Raw genomic sequence first — 17,740 nt, forward strand, 5'->3', positions numbered from 1 at the left:
ATTCATGTGAAGCTTGTGGTCTACTAAGATCCCTAGGTCCTTTTCACATGTAACCAATCACAAGCCCAATATCCCCCATCTTATCCATCTTTGACCTACTTGGCTTTCCCTTTAACTCATTTGTATATTTTATTTTGTAGAGGTTTTGTCATTTGAAATTGAATGCATCTGGAAATTGGAAATTTCCCTTTTACATATATACCTAATTTGATAGCCCTGTATTCACAAAGCCCTTGCTTTGCCAACACTTATTTCTTGCCCTGGGCACTGCTCAGCATTAAGTCCAGGCTCACATTCTCTCACACACACACTTATTTACTTATTTATTTATTTATTTATTTAAATACAAGCCGCACTTTCATAGAAAATAAACTACATCTCCCATCAGCCAGATTGGCTGGGGCTGATGGGAGCTGTAGTCCAAAGCATTTGGAGGGCACCAGGTTGGCAAAGCAAGAACATGTCTAGAAGAGCAGCAATGCTTGGGATGCTGGAAACTGCAGCCAGACTGGCCTTCGTGCCCTGGGTGCATATGTGCTAATTAACAATTGAAATGTCCCTGTGGAAGCAAAGTTAATTAATGGGAGCACAAGATGTACAGTTTTAGTTGCTGTGTTTTGACAATCTCTCTCCTCTGAGAGGCTGCAAATTCCTAACTGTATGTGAGCTGAAATAAAGGAGACCTGAGTCTGCCCCAGCTAAGGCACTGTTATTCCCTGGGCCCCAGATGTACAGCCCAACCAATGACACATATTTTACATTGAAATCTAAGTCTTAAACTGAGATGATTCTCTGAGAAGAATCCTAGTCTTGCCGTCTAGCTGCTCCAAACAGCTGATAATCTATCGTGCTTATTAGTTTTGTTGTGGGGTGGGGGCGGGGAACCCCAAGGGGAAAGCAAAGCTGGTTTGAGGCAGCTGCAGGCAGCAACCATCTGCTAATGTTTTTAGAATGAATCATTTCTCAGGTAAAGGCCAAGGAAAGGTGGCCTGACTAGAATGCAGGCAGCCTGAGAGGAAGCTGAGTGATGAGCTCATTGTTGCTTTTAATAGATTGTGTTTATAATTTGAAGATAATGTCTCTCTAGCTTTCAAGGATGCTTTCACAAAACCACAAAATTGGCCCCAAGTGATCTTGAATCTGAGGCTTCCTGAAGCAGCCATAAACTAGAGATAAAGTGACAACTGAGTTTCATTATGGGTGGTCAATTTCAGTGTGCTTGAAGTGTGTATTTGGAGGCTTATGTTGGGGACATAGATGTATCCAGGTTGCATTTGCAATTGCTTCTTTCAGATTAGGAAGCAGCCACTTAGTGTGGTGGCATTTTGTGCGATTCCAAATCATTATGTAGTATTTCATGGCATTTGCATGCTGCCCATCTGGGCAGCTTCCAATAAACAAGACTTATTTTCATTTAAATGCAAAATGAGACTTAAAACCAAAGCCTTGCATAAATAAAACAAAAACAAAAGTTTCCACGACCCAAAAAGTTAAAACACAGATTTAAGAACTGAGAGGCCCAGACTGCAAGTTGTTTGAGTGAACAGAAAGGTCTTCACCTAGTGCTGAGAAGACCACACAGATGGTCTCAAGTAAGCCTCCCTGGAGAGGGTGTACCACTACCAAGATGCCACAACCAAAAAGGTCCTCCTCCTTCCCTGGTCTCATTCAGTGGGACCACCTGGAGCAAGGCCTTTGAAGATGATCTTAAGGTTCTGTTGGGTACATGTAGGACACATTAGTTTTTAAGTAACCTGATCCCAAGCCATTAAGGGCTGTAAAGAATTCAAGAATTTACCGTCTAGCCCTGGGATGGGGAAACTGCAATTCTTTACCCCATTTCCCTTGGCTCGCACTGATGGGGTAATTAGAAGGAGGGAGAGAACTATACAATCTTGCAATGCTGCAAACCCCACCCACTTTGGACTGTGGCTCCACCCACCATCTGTGCTGACTCTGCCCACCATTGGCTATGGCCCAGATTGACTTGTCCTATGGGTCAATCGCCCATCATAGGAAAAAGATGGGAATATTGTTCTGGGCTTTGGGGATGAGTAACCTATGATTGTTCAGTTTTTGTTTTGCCATATGGGATTTAGGTAACCTTGGGCAAAATATCTGAATGTAGCTCCTCTCTCCAGATACTTTTATTCCAGTCAGCAGTAATAATAATAATAAATTATAATAATTTATTATTTATATCCCACCCACCTGGCTGAGTTTCCCCAACCACTCTGGGCGGCTCCCAACAGAATATTAAAAACACAATGAAACATCAAACATTCAAAACTTCCCTAAACAGGGCTGCCTTCAGGTGTCTTCTAAAAGTCAGATAGCTGTTTATTTCCTTGACATCTGATGGGAGGGCGTTCCACAGGGCGGGTGCCACTACTGAGAAGGCCGTCTGCCTGGTTCACTGTAGCTTCAATTATTTCAGTGTGAGAAAGAAAAGACAAAAAATCACAACCATTTCAACAACTTATTTCAAATTTCTATCGGACTTCCCCACATCTCCCACATAATGCATTCTTGACAATAAAGTTATCAGCAAATTATAACCTTGTTTCATGTGTTTCTTTGTACTTTCAATTGCAGTTTAAGTTTAAATCTCTTATTTTCCACTTACTCTAAAAATATAACACATTATCATTTTTACCCATTTAAACTTTGATTTTTTCATAAATATTATCCAATTTCATATATACTCCACTTTCGTTGCTGGGGCTAACATTCCAAGTCATGCGGCATCTTAAGATTCATATAACTTATAATACTTTTGCAGATAGTCCTTAAATTTTTTCCAATCCTCCTCCATTACTTCTTCTCCCAAATCTCGGATCCTTGCAGTCATCTCGGCTAGTTCCATGTAGTTCATCAATTGCGTCTGCCAGTCCTCCAGTGTGGGCAAATCTTGAGTCTTCCAATGCTTAGCAATAAGAATTCTTGCTGCTGTAGTAGCATACATGAAAAAAGTTCTATCCTTCTTTAACACCTTCTGGCCGACAATGCCCAGAAGGAAGGCCTCCGGTTTCTTGGGGAAGGTGTACTTAAACACCTTTTTTAACTCGTTATAGATCATTTCCCAGAAGGCCTTCAATCTTGGACAAGTCCACTAAAGGTGAAAGAATGTCCCCTCAGCTTCCTTACATTTCCAACATTTATTATTGGACAAATGGTATATCTTAGCCAGCTTGACCGGGGTCATGTACCACCTGTATACCATTTTCATAATATTTTCTTTCAGAGCATTGCATGCAGTAAACTTCATACCGGTGGTCCATAACCTCTCCCAGTCTTCAGACATGATATTATAACCAATGTCCTGAGCCCATTTTATCATAGCTGATTTAACTGTCTCATCCTGAGTGTTCCATTTAAGCAGCAAGTTATACATTCTCGATAATAACTTGGTCTTTGGTTCTAACAACTCTGTCTCAAGTTTCGATTTTTCCACCTGGAATCCTGTTTTTTTGTCTAGCTTAAAGACCTCATTAATTTGGGCATAGTGTAACCAATTTTGCACCTTATCTTTTAGTTTTTCAAAGCTCTGCAACCTCCAATTACCTCCAATGTTTTCTATTATTTCCCAATATTTCGGCCAGCAGGCCTCCATATTGGGTTTTTTCCGAGCCTTGGCCTCTATTGGTGATATCCACCTCGGAGTTTTGCTTTCCAATAAGTCTTTGTATTTTTTCCAGACCATATATATTGCTTTTCTGACAATATGGTTTTTAAACATTCCGTGTGTTTTTCCCTTGTCATACCACAAATACGCATGCCAACCTAGCGAATTATTAAAGCCTTCCAGATCTAGGACATCAGTGTTTTCTAACAGAATCCAATCTTTCATCCAGCAGAAGGCCGCAGCTTCATAATATAACCTTAAGTCTGGCAGGGCAAACCCCCCTCTCTCCTTTGCATCAGTTAGTATTTTAAACTTTATTCGGGGCTTTTTGCCCTGCCAGACAAACTTAGAGATGTCCTTCTGCCACTTTCCAAAACATTCCACTCTGTCCACAATCTGCAAGGCTTGAAACAAAAACAACATTTTTGGCAAAACGTTCATTTTTATAGCTGCAATTCGGCCTAACAAGGATAGTTTCAATCTTGACCAGATTTCTAGGTCTTTTTTAACTCCTGACCAACATTTCTCATAGTTGTCTTTAAATAAATTCAAGTTCTTAGAAGACAGATTGACCCCCAGGTATTTCACTTTTTTGACAATGTTTAGTTCTGTTTCCTTCTGAAACCCCTCTGTTTCAATAACTGTCAAATTTTTCCCTAACACCTTAGTTTTTTGTTTGTTCAGCTTAAAACCCGCCACCCGACCAAATTTCTGAATCAATTCCAAAACTCTTTTTGTACTAGATTCTGGCTCCTGTAATGTTAAAACCAAGTCATCTGCAAATGCTTTCAGTTTATATTGTTTCGCTCCGACCCGTATTCCTTGTACCTGCCGATCCTTCCTTATCATGTTCAGCAAAACCTCCAGGACTGAAATAAACAATAAAGGGGAAAGGGGGCACCCCTGACGTGTTCCTTTTTCAATATGAAGTTCTTCTGTCACCACATTGTTCACTATCAACTTAGCTTTTTGTTCTGAATAGATTGCTTCTATTCCATTCTCAAACCCCCTTCCCACTCCCATCCCTTCCAAGTTTTTCTTCATGAATTTCCAAGAAATATTGTCAAAGGCCTTCTCCGCATCAATAAAAATTAACACTGCTTTAGTGTTAATATTTGTTTGTAAAAGTTCCAGAATATCAATAATATTCCTAGTGTTATCAAACAAATGTCTACCTGGGAGAAAGCCGGCTTGGTCCTTATGAATTACTTCATTTAATACTTTTTAAAATCTATTAGCCAAAATATCTGCAAATATTTTGTAATCCACGTTTAGGAGTGAGATGGGACGGTAGTTCTTACGTTGAGTCTTTTCAGTTTCCACTTTAGGTATCAGTGTGATGAATGCTTCTTTCCACGTATCTGGTGCCCTCCCTCCCCCCATAATCTGGTTGCAAACCTCCATTAATGGTTGTATCAAGTAGTCTTTTAACATCCTGTAGTACTTGGAGGTAAGTCCATCAGGGCCTGGAGATTTGCCTAGTTGCATATTCTGAATGGCATCCTCGATTTCCTGTTGTGTTATTTTACAGTTCAAGATTGATCTCTTCTCTTGAGATAGTTCTGGTAGGCCATTGTCTTTCAAGAATTGTTCTATCTCAGTTGCTTCCTCGGACCCTTGTGTATACAGTTTTTTAAAGTATTTCTGGAAACACTTTCTAATTTCTCCCGGTTTCTGAATATTTTTCCCTTCAACTTCTAGGTTGGTAACATAATTTAATTTTTGTCTCTTTTTCAACTGCCAAGCTAGCAGTTTCCCACATTTATTCGCAGATTCAAAAGATCTTTGTTTCATTTGTTTGATTTTCCATTCCACTTCTTGGTTGATCAATTTCGTATATTGTGACTGGTGGAATTTGATTTCTCTTAAAGTCTCTTTTGATTTTGGATTCAATCTTAATTTTTTCTCTCCATCTCTTATCTTCTCTAGTATCTTATCCTTTTTCCCATTCCAGAATTTTTTCTTAATCGTATTCTGTTGTATCAGAAACCCTCTCATAACAGCTTTGCTTGCGTCCCAGATTATTCTTTTTTCCACCGAGGTATTCAAGTTGATTTCAAAATATTCCTTTAAAGCTTTTTGGGCCTTCTTTACAATCTCTTGATCTCTTAGCAGGTTGTCATTCATTTTCCATCTGAAGGAATCGGCAGTAGTAAATCTCATTTCCATTTTCAGAGCGTTGTGGTCGGAGCAAGTCTTTGGGCAGATTTCTACTCTTGTAGTCTTAGGTGCCAGCCCTCTAGTTGTCCAAATTTGGTCGATTCTTGTCCATGACAGGTGGGCCTCAGAAAAGAAAGTTCCTTCTTTACCTAGGGGGTTTCTTGTCCTCCATAAATCAATCAAATCCATATTGTCAGTTAGTTCGAAGAAAGTTTTTGGTAGTCTTCCATCCTTGGTCAGGTTCTGGTTCTGTGACTTATCCATATAGGTAGAGACGACCCCATTCATGTCTCCCATCATGATGATGTTAGAGTAGTCCAGATAGTCCAGTAGTGTCTCATGTAGCTTCTTCTAAAATTCTGATTTCCCCTCATTTGGTGCGTAGATTCCTAGTATCAAAACTTTTTCTCCTTGGATTTGTATTTCAATTGCCAGGATTCTTCCTTGTTCATCTTTAAACAAAAATTTTGGTGATAAATTCTCCTTTGCGTAGATCACCACGCCTCTCTTTTTAACTCTGTCTGATGAAATAAATTCTTGGCCTAATCTTTTGTTTATTAACACTTTCCTATGGGACCTGGTCACGTGGGTTTCTTGCAGACAGATTATGTCCAGATGTTCTTTCTTCAAAATATGGAAAATCCTTTTGCGTTTTTCCGGGGAATTTGCACCATTAATATTCCAACTATACAGCTGTAGAGACATCCTGTATCAATCTGTTGTTGCTCTTTATGGGGCGTCTTCTTTTTTATCCGAATCCGAGGGTGCTGGCTCTTTTCCAGACTCTGGTGGAGGCCAAAGGGCTGCTACTCCCTTCTGCAGGTCTTCTCCGTGATCGTGTAGAAACTTCTGGCTATCCTCTTTCGTTTTGATTTTAATCTTCTTTCCTTTGTAGTTGAATGATAGGCCTTGTGGAAACTCCCACCTGTAAGGTATTCCACTACTTCTCAGAAGTCCAGCTAGGTCAGTGTAGTTAGATCTGAGATCCAGTAGTTGTTTAGGGATATCCTTGTAGATTTGTGCTCTTCTGTCCTGGATCTCAAGTGCTTTATTAAAATGTAGGTCAAGTAGTTTGTCTCTCTCCTGCTTGGTCCTTAAGATAATCAAGCAATCTCTAGGCCTGTCTTTCCTGGCAACTCTTCCCAGTCTGAATGCAGTTGTTATTTTAAAATCTGTATCTTCCTTTATACCCCAGAATTTAGAGAATTCTGCTGTCAAAAAGCCGGTCAAATCCTCTTTCTCAATCTCTGGGATAGAGCGTAATCTTAAATTATTTTCCCTGTTTCTCAGTTCCACCATAGACAGGTAGGCCTGCTGGTCGCTGATATGTTTGTGTAGCGGCCTTACCTCTCCTTTCAGTTCATCCACTTTCTGGATTGCTTGACCTGCTTTTTCATTCGCAGCCTCGGCCAATTTCCGATTTTCAGATGTAACGTCTTTTAAATTCCCAATGTCTTGTGAATGCTTAGCCACCTGTTCAGAGAGTTTAGTAATTGAAGATGTGGCTAAGTCAATTTTTGCTGTTTGGTCATCAACCTTTTTGTTCAAAATTGCAAATTGTTGTAGCATTTCCTCTAAAAGAGTGCCAGATCCCCCTGCTGCCATATCCTCAGTTGTTGGCTGTTCAGCTTCCTTAGATGGAGCTGTTGTTAAGGGTACAGCTCCCTGTAAAACAGCAGGGACTGAAGATCTGCGAGCCTGAGAGATCAGAGTTGTTTGTACAAATTGGCCTTTCCCTGCTTTCGACGCAGCTCTTGTTTTTGGTGGGCCACTCATTCCACACCTGTCTTTGGATTCAAGGTCAAGCTGTCAAATATTCCATGGGAAAGACAGGCCTCAAAGTAGATAACCAAACCACAGAGAGTCAAAACAAAGTTGGTTCTCAGGAATTTGTAAATCCCAAACTCCACTAGAGGGAGTATTGTTGCAGTTCAGGAAAGAAGAAACAAAGTTTCAGTCGCCATTAAAGTTCCTGCAGTTAAATACATTAACAATAGTCCTTAAAGAAGACTTTTTTCCACTGGCAGAGCCCTTTCAATGTTGCCACAATAGTCTATCTGAAGGTGCAAGATACAGTTATTTAATTGTATCCTCCAATGATGCCTCTATGTATCCATTTCGACTTTGTATATGTATCCGCAAAACAGCCCTTTTCCCCCTGCAAGCCCGGGACTGGGGTTTTTAAAGTTTTTAAAGTCCACAAAAGGAGAAGGTCTCCAAATAAAATCAACACAATAGCAGAGAAAAAAAAGAAGGCTTGCCTTTCCCTTCAGTTGCTAGCTCCACCAGACGCATGATACTTCCCGTTTTAAAATCCCTTTCTATTGCTTCCAGCTTGTCAGTTCCTTTGCCTTTGATAACTAAGCACTACCGGGAGACGGACTTCCTTTTTCTCGTCTCCCGCTTTCAGCCAAATTTTCAATTTACAGTCCCGAATTTAATACTCTTCTTACTCACGAGTAGATGGTTTAGAGTCCAATACTTAAGGAAGAAAGGTCGGCGCTCATCAGCAACAGCCGCGTGGCTTCACTCCCGCAGAAAGAGCGATGAATCCACAGCACCGCTTCCCCTCCGCGCTTCCAGAGCCCCTTACGGGGTCCCTTCTTCGTTTTGGGGGTCGCTCTGGGTGCCCGCTGGATCCCACGGCCACGAGCTCGCTCTGCTCGTGGTTTATCTTAATGGGTCGTCGCTTTGCCGCAGCGAACGACCCTTTCCTGCGGAGCCCCTCTTCGCAGCGCAAAGAGGACCGCCATTACTTGTTTCGCGCCGCCTCCGGAAGTCTGAATGTAGCTCCTCTCTCCAGATACTTTTATTCCAGTCAGCAGTAATAATAATAATAAATTATAATAATTTATTATTTATATCCCACCCACCTGGCTGAGTTTCCCCAACCACTCTGGGCGGCTCCCAACAGAATATTAAAAACACAATGAAACATCAAACATTCAAAACTTCCCTAAACAGGGCTGCCTTCAGGTGTCTTCTAAAAGTCAGATAGCTGTTTATTTCCTTGACATCTGATGGGAGGGCGTTCCACAGGGCGGGTGCCACTACTGAGAAGGCCGTCTGCCTGGTTCACTGTAGCTTCAATTATTGCAGTGTGAGAACAACCAGAAGGCCCTCGGTGCTGGATCTCAGTGTCGGGGCTGAACAATGGGGGTGGAGATTCTCCTTCAGATATACAGGGCCAAGACTGTTTAGGATACTTTGAATTGTGCTCAGAAACATACTGGTAGCCAATGTAGGTCTTTCAGGACTGGTGTTATATGGTCTCAGCAGCCACTCACAGTCACCGGTCTAGCTGCCACATTCTGGATTAGTTGTAGTTTCTGGGTCACCTTCAAAGGTAGCCCCACATAGAGTGCATTGCAGTACAGTCATACCTTGGAAGTCAAACGGAATCCATTCCAAAAGTACTTTGACTTCCAAAATGTTCAAAAACCAAACCATGGCTTCTGATTGGCTGCAGGAAGCTGCTGCAGTGAAGCAGAATCGGTTGAAGCCCCTTCGGACGTTTGGGTTCCAAAAAAAGTTCGCAAACTGGAGCAATCACTTCCGGGTTTGTGGCATTCAGGAGCCAAAACGTCCGAGTTCCAGGGCATTCAGGATCCAAGGTACGACTGTAGTCCAATTGGGAGATAACCAGAGCATGCACCATTCTGGTGAGACAGTCTGCGGGCAGGTAGGGTCTTAGCCGGCATATCAGATGGAGCTGGTAGACAGATGCCCTAGACACAGAATTGACCTCTGCAGGGTCAGTATTGGGCTATCATTACCAGGCACCTGCCAAGGCCCAAACCTTACTTATCATGGGGTCTATTGCTAACCCACCCTGGCCATGCTCCTCATCCTCCTTATTGCTGTTGCTCCCTTTTTACCTGTCATCTACCAGCCTGCAAACCAGAAGGTGCAACAGTTTATCCTTGCTCTGTCCTCTCATTTTGAGCAGACATAAATCAAAGTCAATGAGCAGTGGTGTGGAGGTGGGTGCTCTGAGAGCATATTTCCCAAGCCCCACCCCTGCCCACCTAAATCTGGAGCTGGCACTCCAATACCAGAAGTTGAAAGCACATACGCTTTTCTGTATAATCAAAACTCTGCATTTAAGCACATGGAACTGCTGCTGTTGTGTTACATTGGACCCTAAAAGTCCGTTCCAGGCCTGCTAAATATAGATCCATCTCATCAGATGAGAAATAAGCTCTAACCCAAAGTTGGATGAACTGCTCTTGAATGGAACACTGGATATTTTTTGGGGAAATATCTGTCATTGCAATGGGGCTTGGATTTCCTCCTCTGTGCTTGGATTGCAATGCCCAGGTACACTGCTCTCTAATCTGACTGAGTTCCTCAATGGACTGTTTTTCCTTCCTTCCCAATCCAGATCCTGTTGTCACCTTGCTACAGAAGGTACAATGAACAAGATGAAAACTTTCAAGCGGCGTTTTTCCCTTTCGGTTCCCCGGACAGAAACGATTGAGGAGTCACTGACAGAGTTCACCGAGCAGTTTAACCAGCTCAACAACAGAAAGAATGAAGGTAAAAAAATAACAGGGGTCAGCAGCACTGAATGGGAGGTGATGGGGAGCAGGTCTCAAAGCCCATCTCAGGCAGCTGAAGTTCCCAGAGACAATAGGTGTCCATACAATTGGGGGTAGTGCATGCTTGGTGGTGATTATAGTTCCATTTACCGTATTTTTCGCTCTATAACACACACCTAACCATAACACGCACATTGTTTTTAGAGGAGGAAAACAGGGGGGGGGAATTCTGAATGAAACAGTGGATGTATCATTTTTGTGCCTCATGCTGTGGCCACAGACATGTGATCTGATGGTGAGTTTGGGGTAGCCCAATGCAAAAATCCTGAGAATCCCTGTGGATCTGTGCTTTGTAACCACGTTTTTGCACCATTGTGGCCCCAGGCAACAGTGGGTGCGTGATTTTTTTGGTGCAGGCTGTAGCCATGGACATGCTATGTGATCTGATGGTGAATTTGGGGTGACCCAATGCAAAGATCCTGAGGATCCATGTGGATCCGTGCTTTGTAACCACGTTTTAAGTGGGGAGGGAAGGAAAAACACAGAAGGGACAAGGAGCATGAGAGGGGTGTGCAGAGAAGCAGCTGGCTAAGAATGCAGGAGAGGGATTTAACGGGAGGGAGGAAAGGAAGGCAAAAGTTCCCCCCCCTCCCCATACACACACCCAAGCCAGCCCTCTCTCTCTCTCTCTCTCTCTCTCTCTCTCCCACCTGCATGTTTTCTGGCTGCCTGTGAGTCCCTAAAATGCTTTCCTGGACGCAGCAGCACCGGAGCACGGAGAGGAATTAGAAGGAAGGATGGGATTATGTCCTTTCCCCTCTGCTTGCCTGGAGGGGAGGGGATTTGCCTGCTCTTTTTTCCGAATGAGCAAACAGGAACCAAAACAGAACAGGGTGGGCAGTAAGACCCTGAGGCAGAATGCAGGAAAGCAACAGCTTCCTCTCTCACGGAGCTCCCTCCTCCCTGACGCGCGCGGTTGGATTTTTGCTGGATTTTTGCCCCTGCGCTCCGGCCAGTCGGCTCCAGGGACCACACATTCACTCAATAACAAGCACAGACATTTCCCCTTACTTTTCCGGAGAAAAAAATATGTGTGTTATAGAGAGAAAAGTACGGTAATTTAGTTTACATGAATAAATAAATAAATCTCTCTGTTTCTGAGGTACAGAGGTGGGTGTGGATCCTTATATAGGCAAAATGGCACTGTCCACACAAAAATAATATTGGCATTAATCCATTATACAGGTAGCAGAGCCTAGGGCTTGCCAATCGGAAGGTCGGCGGTTCGAATCCCCGCAATGGGGTGAGCTCCCGTTGCTCAGTCCCTGCTCCTGCCAACCTAGCAGTTCAAAAGCACGTCAAAGTGCAAGTAGATAAATAGGTACCACTCCAGTGGGAAGGTAAACAGTGTTTCCGTGCACTGCTCTGCTTCACCAGAAGTGGCTTAGTCATGCTTGGTAGATGAAGGGAACGCAGTGGATGTAGCCTACCTTGATTTCAGCAAGGCATTTGACAAGGTGCCCCATGATATTCTTGTAAAGAAGCTGGTAAAATGCGGTCTTGACTATGCTACCACTCAGTGGATTTGTAACTGGCTGACTGACCGAACCCAAAGGGTGCTCATCAATGGTTCCTCTTCATCCTGGAGAAGAGTGACTAGTGGGGTGCCACAGGGTTCTGTCTTGGGCCCGGTCTTATTCAACATCTTTATCAACGACTTGGATGATGGACTCAAGGGCATCCTGATCAAATTTGCAGATGGCACCAAACTGGGAGGGGTGGCTAACACCCCAGAGGACAGGATCACACTTCAAAATGACCTTGACAGATTAGAGAACTGGGCCAAAACAAACAAGATGAACTTTAACAGGGAGAAATGTAAAGTATTACACTTGGGCAAAAAAAAATGAGAGGTACAAATACAAGATGGGTGACACCTGGCTTGAGAGCAGTACATGTGAAAAGGATCTAGGAGTCTTGGTTGACCACAAACTTGACATGAGCCAACAGTGTGACATGGCAGCTAAAATAGCCAATGCAATTCTGGGCTGCATCAATAGGAGTATAGCATCTAGATCAAGGGAAGTAATAGTGCCACTGTATTCTGCTCTGGTCAGACCTCACCTGGAATACTGTGTCCAGTTCTGGGCACCACAGTTCAAGAAGGACACTGACAAACTGGAACGTGTCCAGAGGAGGGCAACCAAAATGGTCAAAGGCCTGGAAACGATGCCTTATGAGGAACGGCTAAGGGAGCTGGGCATGTTTAGCCTGGAGAAGAGGAGGTTAAGGGGTGATATGATAGCCATGTTCAAATATATAAAAGGATGTCATATAGAGGAGGGAGAAAGGTTGTTTTCTGCTGCTCCAGAGAAGCGGACATGGAGCAATGGATCCAAACTACAAGAAAGAAGATTCCACCTAAACATTAGGAAGAACCTCCTGCCAGTAAGAGCTGTTTGACAGTGGAATTTGCTGCCAAGGAGTGTGGTGGAGTCTCCTCCTTTGGAGGTCTTTAAGCAGAGGCTTGACAACCATATGTCAGGAGTGCTCTGATGGTGTTTCCTGCTTGGCAGGGGGTTGGACTCGATGGCCCTTGTGGTCTATTCCAACTCTATGATTCTATGATTCTATGCTGGCCACATGACCCAGAAAAACTGTCTGCAGACAAACGATGGCTCCCTTGGCCAGTAAAGCGAGATGAGCGCCACAACCCCAGAGTCGTCTGTGACTGGACTTAACAGTCAGGGGTCCCTTTATCTTTACATCTTCTAGAAACATAAGTTGTACAAAATAGAATGTTGAGAGGCAAAATAATTTAGAACCATCATGCAGAGGAAGTGAGTTTTCCATTCCATTGCTTTGCATGAGTTTATTCAGATTTTTGCAACTGGAAGGAAAGCCACTGCCAGAGTAAAAAAAATTTACTCTACCTTTTAGCAGGTAAATTATAGAGATTTTACTGTCATTTACTAAGAGAGGAAGCATGGGTTTTCTAACTTCCTCATAAGGCAATTAGTAATGAGGAAGATCCTCTGTCTCACCCATAGTATTAACAGGGACCCAGACTTTTCCCTCTGTATGCAAATGGGTTTTCAAAATGACAGTACAATAAAACAACAATTTATAGGTCCTCTTATTTGTCTTGTGCCTGGAACCATTAGCAGTAAGAGAGCTCCGGATGATTCAGGGTATAAAAGTGAAAAACAATGAATACAAACTAAGTCTATACATAGATGGCATTGTGGTGACCTTAACTGATGCGGTCTGTGAAATTAATTGGAGCTAGAGGTAGCTGAAAATGGAAAATTAGCTAGTTAAAAATAAAGACAGTGAAACGCAAACAATTGGAATTAATCTGCAGAAGAGACATCTGGTGTCCTCCAGATCACTTGGACTACAACTCCCATGCTGCCTGCAGCTGTTGAGAGCCAACATTGTCCTGGTTGGAGCTGATGGGAGTTGTAGTCCAAAACTGGTGAAAGCAGGGCTAGCCTATCATTTAAACAACAGGCAAAGTAAGGTACTTTGAGACACACTTGAATGGTAGAAAAGAAGAACTATGTACAAATAGAAGGAATGTGTTTTGATGTCAAATCCCCAACAGGACAATAGCTACAGTTGCATCTGCCATTTTCAATATGGTTTTCTTCTGTAAATATGGTTTTATTATCTCAGATTAGCTTATTGTTTCAAGTGCTGCCCACACAGCTGGAAGTTAACCACATAAAAAAATAGCAGGAGCTTTCTCTCCAATTTTTATAGGAAAGAATGAGAAACATAAACCAAAGGAAACAATAGCACAATATGCGAAGAAAGGGAAAGGAATGGAAAACTTTGATCTTCAGTTGTGTTATCAGAGCAGTTGTTTACAGACAGTTATGGATTGGATCTTGATGTGTTTATTTATTAGATTCGGTTTTGTTTTATTTGTTTATTCGTTTCCACATTAGTGCGTCAGGCGCCCTACAAAGATAGAAGGATATACAAGACAAAATAATATGTTGTTTTTTAAAAAAAACAAACCAGATAAAATCATTCCAAGTACAATAAAAACAGAGTGGCAGATGGTTATGCCCAGTTAAAATCCCCATAAGGCTGAGTACTCATATCATAGGCCAAAAGCCTCCTCTTTAATAAGGTCTTTGCCTGACAGCAGAAGGTTAATCAATGAAGGGGCAAGACCAGCTTTCCAGGGAAGGGGATTCCGGGGGGGGGGGGTGGATACTGAAAAGGACCTCTCTTAACCCTTCCAGATGGGCCTCAGATGGGCCCCATAAGATCTTAAAGCCAGGGTGGACTTATGTGGAAAACAATAGTTCTTCAGCTGCCCTCATCTTAATCTGTGTGTGTCCTTACAAGTCATAACCAGCACTTTGAATTGTGACCAGAAACTGACCAGCCGCCAAGAACATAAGAAGAGCATTCTGGATGAAGCCAGTGGCCCATTTCGTCTAGCATCCTGTTCTTCATGAGATGGCCCAAGCCATTTTACTGCCTGAAGCAAAGGACAAGGTGGTGCATTCCCCATTCTGTGCACAAAATCTTCCTAGACTCGTAACTGAATCTTACTTCAGCACTGGTCTCAACCCTTGAGGGACTCTACTTTCTATCTCTCTCCATCAGAGAACTGTCCATTTATTCCTACCCTCTGCTTTCTGCTATTTCTCCAGTTCCTGATCCATGTCTGGATCTCTCCTCTTATTCCATGACTACTAAGCTTACTCGAGAGTCTTTGGTGAGGTGCCTAGTTGAAAGCTTTTTGAAAGTCCAAGTATGCTGTGGCAACCAGACCACTTCTGTTTAACTCATAAAGATACAAGAGACAGGACTTGCCCTTGCAGAAGTCATTCTGGCTCTGCTTCTTCTATATGCTTGGCTAGTTGATCTTTAACAATACCACCCATTTAAGCAGAACAGACATTAAGCTAACCAGCCTGTAATTTCCAATTTAAAAATTGGTGTGTCATTAGCTACTTTTGACATTGTCAAAATTTATGAGCTATATTTGCATAATAGAGAGAAGACAAACTCTAGCTTTGTTCAGAACTGGTCAATTAAATACTATAAAACCAATCACACTCCTCAATGAATAGAATATATGCTTTTGAATTGTTCTTGTTTGATTATAGTGGAATCTAATTGTTGAGGGGCTAATCTTGCATCTTTTTCAGATTTCTTAAGCTGCATATCTGTGCACAGTTACCTGAGTAAGCCCATTTAACTTAGTGGGGCTTACATTTGAGTAGATATGATTGCACTATTAATATATTGATTTTTAAAATTTTGTAATTAAATTTTAAATAATGTGCCCATTATTTAAGAACATGGATTGCCTCCTGTTTCCTGGCTAAAACATCCTGCTCAAGTTTATGGTTTAGTCTACAGTAAGCCTGTAATGTTGTGCTCTGGGCATCACACCTAAAGCCAAAATTGTATATAGTCAAAACCCATTGGGTTCAATGGCAAGTGGGATTGCCAACATCATTTCCCACAGAATCCTATCCCTTTTCATATATTTTTTGCCACACACGTAAAGCTGAATGTGTACAAGTTAAATGTGCTTAAGTTACAGGCTTATTGTATTTGCAAACAACAAGAGAAGAGTGGGGTTTGGCTAAACTTGGACTATATACAGCATTACAAGGTAGTAGCTTTGGACTCTGCAAGGAGCTTCGTACCAAATGATTTCACTTCCAGGTACCAGCACCATATTTCTGTTACTTTGATTTTGATTTTTTTTTAAAAAAAAAAAGCTTTTATTGTAATTTTGAGCCTTTGTCAGCTGTCTTGGAAACTTATTGAAGGGCAGCATATAAATCCATAAAACAACCTAATAATTTCAGTCATATGAGTTCACTGCTGTCAAGGACCAAGGACAATGGCCTTTGACTCCTTCCTCTCTCTCTCTCTCCCCCTCTCCCCCTCTCCCTCTCCCCCGCCCCCCTCTCTCTTTCACACACACACACACCCCTCACCTGGGCAGAGGGAACAATAAATCTCGCACAGGAAAACTTAGGTCAACGATCAGAAAAGCAACCAATTACCTAACTGGGCACAAGGAGTTCCAGGCAGTGCCACCTTTGGGCTTGGCGTAGTCTGATGGTACAAAGCTGGGGGTGATATTTTTCAAAGTCCCCAGCAGCCCAAGAGGACCTTATTCTCCTCCAGCTATACAGACCTCCTGTTGTGCCAGTCCCATTTGGAAAAACTAGGGATGTCATTTCCCTACCTCTGATTTACAGCTATTGGAGACCACTGAGGTCCTTCTAAGAACAACAGCAGAGTTGCAATTGGACTAGCATTGGTCTATTCCTCTTCTCTACAAAATCTCAGAGCGAATGTGGAGCAAGTCAGGAAGATTATCTAGGCTCTCTGCCTATACAATGGATACAGTAATTGTTTTCTCTTCCTCTTCCTCCCACTCCACAGAAGAGCTGTAAAGGTAAATGCAATAAATTTCGTGCATACAGACAGACTAGCAAATGCTACAGACAGAAACAGATTGAGGGGGATGTCTGGTTTTTCATCGGGTGGCTGATTGGGGTGTAAGAAATAAAAGATTAGAGGAAAGAATAGACCATATAAAACAGATTTTTGTGGAGATTGGCCCTTAGGACTGAGCAGAAATGTTAACGCTTAGCAAAGTAATTAAAAGTTTGCAATTCAAGTAGAGCAAAGAGAGATTCTGGCCTCTTTCCCCAGGAGATCAAAGCTTGTTTTTGGCAGAGGCAATGTTTAAATATATTTATAAAAGGATCGAGACTTGTCAAAGGCAGTGGCAGTGTCTGCAGTTTCTCTTTTAATTTGCTTTGATATTGTATGCACCCTCATTATGCTCTGACTGTCGAATCCTGCTGTAATCCTCATAAAAAAAAAGTGGAACAGAATCAAACAGGTCTCTGCAGTGTTCACCCAGAGTCTGCTTACATCTCTAGTAAATACCTTGGCCAAGGCAGTTACAGGGCTGCAGCCCAGTAGGATTCCTGCTATGGAACTCTGCTTGCTTGGCACTGTCTTTCACTTCCCTGCTGACTGAGTGGGATCACTAGCTTGTCTTCATAGGGAAAATACTCTAGCCCCTTTCTCTTTTTCACCTGGGACAACCTGAATTCTGCACAGCATTCAAAACGTTGCTGTATGACAGCTTTTTTATTATTGTGGTGTTATTATACTTGCTTCTTCTTCTTTTCATCACATTTTCGCCTGCCTAATAATCATTTAAATTGGGTTTGCCATTTTGATCGATAGCTGCCAGTGCACTAGCTAATGAATCTTCCATGTGCGGACTAGTTGGAAGCTCGGCAAAGCATGAGACTCTTAATCTCAGGGTTGTGGGTTCGAGCCCCATGTTCGGCAAAATATTCCTGCATTGTAGGTGGTTGGACTAGATGACCCTCATGGTCCCTTCCAA

General features: G+C 42.5%; 1 protein-coding gene across 3 annotated transcripts in view; it reads left to right on the top strand.

The window, feature by feature from the left end:
* CDK18 (cyclin dependent kinase 18) overlaps positions 1–17,740 on the top strand; it is a 95,498-nt gene that overhangs the window by 51,089 nt on the left and 26,669 nt on the right. For 2 of the 3 annotated variants that reach the window (XM_082228363.1, XM_082228364.1), the window contains exon 3: positions 10,170–10,324. In XM_082228363.1, coding sequence (XP_082084489.1) covers positions 10,201–10,324 — 124 coding nt within the window. In that variant the 5' untranslated portion in view covers positions 10,170–10,200. Of the gene's footprint in view, positions 1–10,169; positions 10,325–16,471; positions 16,772–17,740 lie in introns of those variants that run through there. The other variant, XM_082228366.1, reaches the window with a different exon arrangement.

The sequence above is a fragment of the Podarcis vaucheri genome (assembly GCF_965113315.1).
Source record: "Podarcis vaucheri genome assembly, chromosome: 6".
NCBI classification, from domain to species: Eukaryota; Metazoa; Chordata; class Lepidosauria; order Squamata; family Lacertidae; genus Podarcis; species Podarcis vaucheri.